This window comes from Notothenia rossii, assembly GCF_949606895.1.
Source record: "Notothenia rossii genome assembly, chromosome: 8".
Taxonomy (NCBI): domain Eukaryota; kingdom Metazoa; phylum Chordata; class Actinopteri; order Perciformes; family Nototheniidae; genus Notothenia; species Notothenia rossii.
Window position 1 is genome coordinate 396,209 of NC_136906.1, and position 6,810 is coordinate 403,018.

Consider the following 6,810-nt stretch of genomic DNA (forward strand, 5'->3'; position numbering starts at 1 on the left):
CTAAAATGATAATATTATACATGTCCCGTTCGCAGGTGTTTGTGTGCTTGGTAGCTTAGCTTGTTACTTATTAGCCAGGTAACGACGTAACCCTTTATACTATATACATTTTAGTTTAAGATTCAGCCTTGGGTAAGACTTTTATAGTCTATGGCTATGACGCCCATAATGCTAAACGGGAGCAAATGTTAATAGGGGACCCAATTATCCCAGTGGTGGCCGCCGGAGCTAACGGAGCCGCAGGGGGCTAGCTCCAGCTGGCGTCCCGGAGCTAGCCCCCTGCGGCTCCGTTAGGTCCGGGGCCGGGCGGTGGAGTCCGTCTTTTCTTAACGTGTGAATGACAAGCATTAAGAATAACAAAACATAGCTAATTCTCTTGCAGATTGTCTCATTTGATTATGAATGTAACGTTTATATAGGTGAACTACACTGTTAGCAGTAACTTGGTATGCATGTATTTCATGTTAGCTTCTTAGCCTGAGCTAGCTCTGTTTACTTCCAGTTCGGAGGCAGCAGGTCCCGCCTCGGCTCCGCCTCTTTGCCCTTATTTGGAGCAGGCGGGATTAGACTCTGACGTCGCTGTCAAGCCGTTAGTTGCCGACTCTGCCTACTAAGGGCTTCTCGGCAACTCTGCAGAATCCTATGGGTGACGTCACGGACCCTACGTCCATTTATATATACAGTCTATGGTCTGCACACAGTACATTCAGATATTATGTTTCTGTCTAATGCATTGGCACATGGTATCCAGTATGTTTGTCTTAACCTGGATAACATATGATTCCTTCCACTGTGACCAACTTGTTGATGAATATCTCAAAGTATGGTTTTAGAGACATGGTGGTGTTTCCCAAGAATGGTTGGTTGCTTTGTTTCCTCAGGCATTGCCATTTTATTTAGCCTTCCTCCAACCTTTACCCGTTCATTCTCGTACACTGGATCCAATTTATACAGTGTGCTACTTCCTTTGATAGGTTTCCCCCTTTTCAAAGGTTCCACTTCCTCTGGAAAGACAACACTGCTGCTTCAGCCTTATCCAAGTGATCCTTAGAGAGTGTGAGACCTCTCATAGAGTCTTTAAACTCTCATCTCCTTCTCAATCAGCTTTATTCAATTTGGTTCTTTTGCTTGAGTAGAAGCAGCAAGAGATGTTTTCCTTGAAGGAACCATGCAACTGCTCTTTTCCTCCAGTCAGAGTAGTGATGCTCTAGCTTGCTTGTGGCCTTTAGGTCAGTTGCAATGGTTGGGTTCACGTTGAATGTTTCCTTCTTCACCTCTGGATCATCAGGAAAGCTGTCTTTGACCATTTTAAGTGCGTCCGGAAACTCCGGCCATTTGTCCTCAGGTTCTTTCAGAAACAATGGACCATTTATCCAAGTCTCACATTTCAGGAACGATTCTGCTGCCAACCCCCGAGATGCATCACCTGCTGGGTTCAGTTTAGTGTTGATGTGTTTCCACTGTGATGTTGCTTCTCTGATCAGACTTATTCTGTTGGCTACAAATGTCTGAGACCTTAGCGTTTGATTCATGATGTATCTCAGAACAGATGTGCTGTCAGTCCAGAAAACAGATTTGCATAATGGGATTTGCAGCTCGGTTCTTATCATCTTGTCCATGCGTACTGCCAGTACTGCTGCTGTGAGCTCCAATCTTGGGACAGTGACTTTTTTCAGAGGCACGACACGTGACTTTCCTGACATGAAGGATATGTGAACGTCTTCATCTTCATCTTAAGGTAGGTGACAACACCGTATCCAATCTCGCTTGCATCACTGAAATGGTGAAATTGTGCAGATTTAATTTGTCCATAATTCTTTGTTTCGATACATCGATCAGTCTTGAAGCTTTCTGTCTGCTTTAATCCCATGAGCCATCTTTGCCACTGTTTCTTGAGAGCCTCCGGGATTTCTTCGTCCCACCCACAGATGAGTTCACACAACTCTTAGGACATGCTTTGAAGATAACTAGTGAAAGGAATCCAAGTGGGTCGTACACAGAGCAGACTGTTGAAAGGATGCCTCTCCTTGAGGCTGGTTGAGGTTTGAAGCAGACTTGAAACTTGAAAACATCTTCCTCCACATGCCACTGTATCCCTAGGGCTCTTTCTATTGGAAGATTGTCTTGGGTCTCTAAGTCCAGGCTTTCCACTCCTCAGGATGGAGGCCAGCACAGTTTTGCTGTTGCTTGTCCACTTTGTCAGATTGAAACCTCCCTTTGCACAAAGGTCCTTGAGTTCTTCACATAACTTCACAGCTTGATCAGCAGAAGCCACACATTTTGAGCAGTCGTCAACATAGACATTTCTTCCGACAGTGTCAACAGCTTCTGCAGAGAAATTCTCTTTGTTGTCTTCAGCGGTTTTAGTGAGAGCATAGGTTGCACAACTTGCTGATGAAGTGGCACCAAATAGATGTGCCGTCATCCTGTACTCAGCGAGAGGTAAACTGACATCTCCTCCTGGCCACCAAAGAAAGAGAAGATAATCCTGATGGGCAGGAGACACCTTGACCTGATGGTACATCCCCTCGACATCAGCCATGAAAGCTTTCTGTTCTTGTCTGAATGGAATGAGCACACCAAGCAGCGTGTTGGGAAGATTGGGACCCTGAATAAGCTCGTCATGTAATGAATATCCTCGATAAGATACGGAACAATCGAACACTACACGAATCTTGCGCTTTGGGTGATGAACCCCATGAGGTGGTATGTACCACACCTTTCCACTCTCAGGTTTGAGCTGCTCTCGGGGCAGTGGCTGAGCGAGACCTTTAGCTATCACAGCCTCCAAGAATGTTTTATATTCATCATGAAAACTTTGTTCCTTTTGAATTTCCTTTTGAATGATTCTGCTCTCTGCTCTGCAAGTGTGCGATTGTTTGGCATCATGATATTTGTAGCTCCCTCCAGTAAATGACATGAGGCTGAGGTCTTGATTAAATACGGAGTTTATTCTTGTGGGAGCTATTCCAACCCGTGAGAACTGGGTTATAAGACAGAAAAATATAAAAGGTAAACAACAAATACATATGTAATATATGCATATGTCATCACTGTTAATGCCACCAATTAAACAATAAACAGCGTACATATCCCACACAGCAAGTAGCACAAGCTAGCAATAGCATGTAGCACAAGCTAGCAATAGCATGTAGTACAAGCTAGCAATAGCATGTAGCACAAGCTAGCAATAGCAAGTAGCACAAGCTAACAATAGCATGTAGTACAAGCTAGCAATAGCATGTAGCACAAGCTAACAATAGCATGTAGCACAAGCTAACAATAGCATGTAGCAAAAGCTAACAATAGCATGTAGCACAAGCTAGCAATAGCATGTAGCACAAGCTAACAATAGCATGTAGCACAAGCTAGCAATAGCATGTAGCACAAGCTAACAATAGCATGTAGCACAAGCTAACAATAGCATGTAGCACAAGCTAGCAATAGCATGTAGCACAAGCTAACAATAGCATGTAGCACAAGCTAGCAATAGCATGTAGCACAAGCTAGCAATAGCATGTAGCACAAGCTAACAATAGCATGTAGCACAAGCTAGCAATAGCATGTAGCACAAGCTAGCGCATAGCATACATACATACACACACAGACCTGCAGCTCAACCGCACACAATTACACAAACAACCAGCACGAAACGTACCTCGTAGGCTGCTAGTCACCTGGAGGGGCTGATCACTTTATCTGCATTTTTCCCTTGGTTTCCTTAGTTTTCCTTTAACGTCCTGCGTTTCTCTGCCGTTGCAACTATCCAGTGCGTCGATTAAACAAACAGGTGTAACACAAAACACCGCAGATGAGTTCCGCCCCTATTAATGTTGCACATAAAAGGTAGGAACCAAAACTACAACGTGGAACAAAATAAACAACAGAGAGTGAAGACAGTTAGAATATTCTTCTGTTTGAATGGAAGTTCAAGCTGATAATGTCCATCTTTGATTTGAGCTGAATCTGACATGATCTTTAAGAAGTGTTTGTCTTCAACTGACATCTCTTTCCTCTCATCACAACCTTTCTCTGGAAAGTCATGGTTGTATTGCTGCAGCAGCAGCTCACCTAAATCTGTCACTGATATCCGATTAACAACAGCACATGCAGTATTCTCAGATTCAGTGGTTTCCTGATTCAGTCCATTCACAACCCAACCCAGGACTGTCTTAACAGCAAAGGGTCCTCCATTTTGACTGTTTATTATTTTCCACGGCTCCATTAGCTTGGGTGCATTTGTTCCTATAAGCAACCCGATTCCACAATCCAGTTCAGGCAGCTTCATCTCTCTTAGATATTTCCATGTAGTGATGGTCTCGAGTGGGAATGTGCTCTTTTCCAGCAGGAATGTCCTCTTGTGTGTAGACTTTAGGCAGCTGATAAAAATCATTGCCTTCGATGCAACTCACTTCAAGACCTTTGACAAAGGAAGCGTCAATCACTTTCTCCTGACCCATTGTTTTTAAGAGGATTTTTGTTCTCTTGGCTTTGGCATGCAAATCTTGTTGAAGGGCTTCAGTACAGAAACTCGCAGTGCTTCCCTGATCCATAAATTAGACCCTCCAGAAAAACGCAGGCTAAAATCCTTGATTATGCGATTAAACATGCAGGTTTGATGTGATTTTATGCGGTGAATATGCGGAAAATTGAGAAAAATAAAAGATTTTTTTTTTAATATTGGGCTGTCTGATTTATTCTCTCTCACACACAACCTGCCACTAACGTTAAACCCCTTTCCTATTCAATTAAACACATTCAATGTTTATTTACTGTAAAAGCAATTGGGCTATTTTAAACACACACACACACACACACACACACACACACACACACACACACACACACACACACACACACACACACACACACACACACACACACACACACACACACACACACACACACTTCTCCGCCTCATCCTGTTTTCATTTACTCGTTCGTTATCTGCAGCTTCAATCTTGTAGCTACTTCGTTTCTTGTAACCCTCTAAAGGGTTTTGGAGGTTGAGTTGTTATGCTCCAACACACAGTTGCACGGGGTGCAGAATAGTTTCCCTCCACTTTTTGCCCGGTCTTTAGTAGAAATGTTCGTCGGTAAATGAGATGGATCACATTTTTTCCTCTTGGTGTTTTCTCTCTCGTGTGAGCTCCACACGTTCACTCTACGTGTTGTTTACCTTCTGTGACGCGCGAGCTGATGACGTCACGTCATCATCATCACTACGTCACGTCAAGACGAGTTTACTTTTTTTCTCAACTTTGTGTAGAAAAATGCGGGGATTATGCGGCCTTTTAAAAATCTACGCCATTTTGCTGATTATGCGGTAAATTCTGCGATCGCAGAATCACGTTTTTCTGGAGGGTCTAATAAATGCGTAAGTCTGCACAGTCTGGTTCGAGTTTGACAACTTGATTTGAAGTGGGATAGTTGGTAGGGTTTGTTGACCACCGGCCCCAGCGTGGCTTCTGCCATTCAAAGAGACTAATGCGCTGCTTGCAGAAGCTGCTTGGCTGTATTTATCAGAGCTGTCTTTGTGTTCAATCCTTTTCTTGTAGATGTGCAGTATTGTTGGATGTTTCATTGAACAAACTTCACATTTCATTCTTTTCTGACAGTCTTTGCTTAGATGTCCTTTCGTTAGACAGCCAAAGCAAATTCCTTGTGCTTTTAAGCAGTCGATCTTTTCATAGTGAGATGTTTTGTTCATGCTACATGTTTCAGAGGTGTGTTCTCCTGCACAACATACACAGCGCTTCTGAACAGTCATGCCTTTATCGTCTGATTTGATGTTTTGGAAAGGTTTTTGCTCTTCATTGACTCCGGGGGTTGTCATAGTAACAAAACGACTTCCCTTATAACCATGAGCAGGCTTATTGCTGGGTGACACTTTAATATCCCTTTTTGGCATGACATCCTGTATGTCTCCAAACATGGGGTCTGATATAACCGAGCATGCTTTTCAATGAAGTCGACCAATATTGGAAACGTTGCTCTTGTCTTATTGTGTTCATAATATGCATATGCACTTGTTCTCCACTTTTCCCTCAGTTGAAATGGGAGGTTCATGATCACATTTCTCATGTTTGATGTGCTATTCATTTCATCCAAAAACTCAACATCTTCCATCGTGTTGCAACATCCACGAAGAAAGATAGAATAAGAATGCAGTGCTTTTCTATCTTCACTCTGGATGGCATTCCAGTTCAACATGTTGCCCAAACAAGCTGCTGCGATTAAGAGCTGAGGTCCATAGTTCTCTTGGAGCAGTCTTTGGCTTCCAAAAAGCCCTTCTTAGAATCTATGTGTAACCAGGTTGAAAATAACCCTTACAGTGAATTTAAAACAAGATAATAAATATGTCATTTAGTTATAAGTGTTGTTAAAATATCTAGGTCATGCAAAGATAACTATTAAAAGATATTTCACAACGTTTTAAAAAGGGAAAGTGTAATACATATGTTTAAAACACTCAAATGTATAATTATAAATATTTTGTTTTATTTTGAAAGTCAAGGGTTGAAGTTGGCAGGAAGTGAAGGCGGGAGAGGGAGTGTGCGTCAGAGTGGTGGCTTGACTGACAAAGTCGAGGCACAGAGAGTGAATACAATTTCACACTTAACTCAGTGGGCCCACACTCACTCAGCACACACACACAAGCCGGCAAATAAAATGAAATAAAGCCCCTCACGTTGCAGGCCTGATGTGATGCTTGAGAGCGTTGAAAGTCAAAACTATTTGTCTTCTTCACTCAAATGAGCAATAAATCATCTTCAACTCCAAACTGAAGTTGTACCCATCCCTCAGTCT

General features: G+C 42.7%; 1 protein-coding gene across 1 annotated transcript in view; it reads right to left on the reverse strand.

The window, feature by feature from the left end:
- The window catches only part of arhgap27l (Rho GTPase activating protein 27, like), a gene marked incomplete at its 5' end in the record, with an annotated part of 61,797 nt that extends 55,961 nt beyond the window's left edge, over window positions 1–5,836 (reverse strand). Inside the window, one exon of the mRNA XM_079642197.1 lies at window positions 5,750–5,836. Coding sequence (XP_079498323.1) covers window positions 5,750–5,836 — 87 coding nt within the window. The remainder of the gene's footprint in view (window positions 1–5,749) is intronic.
- Window positions 5,837–6,810: the final 974 nt, after the last annotated feature.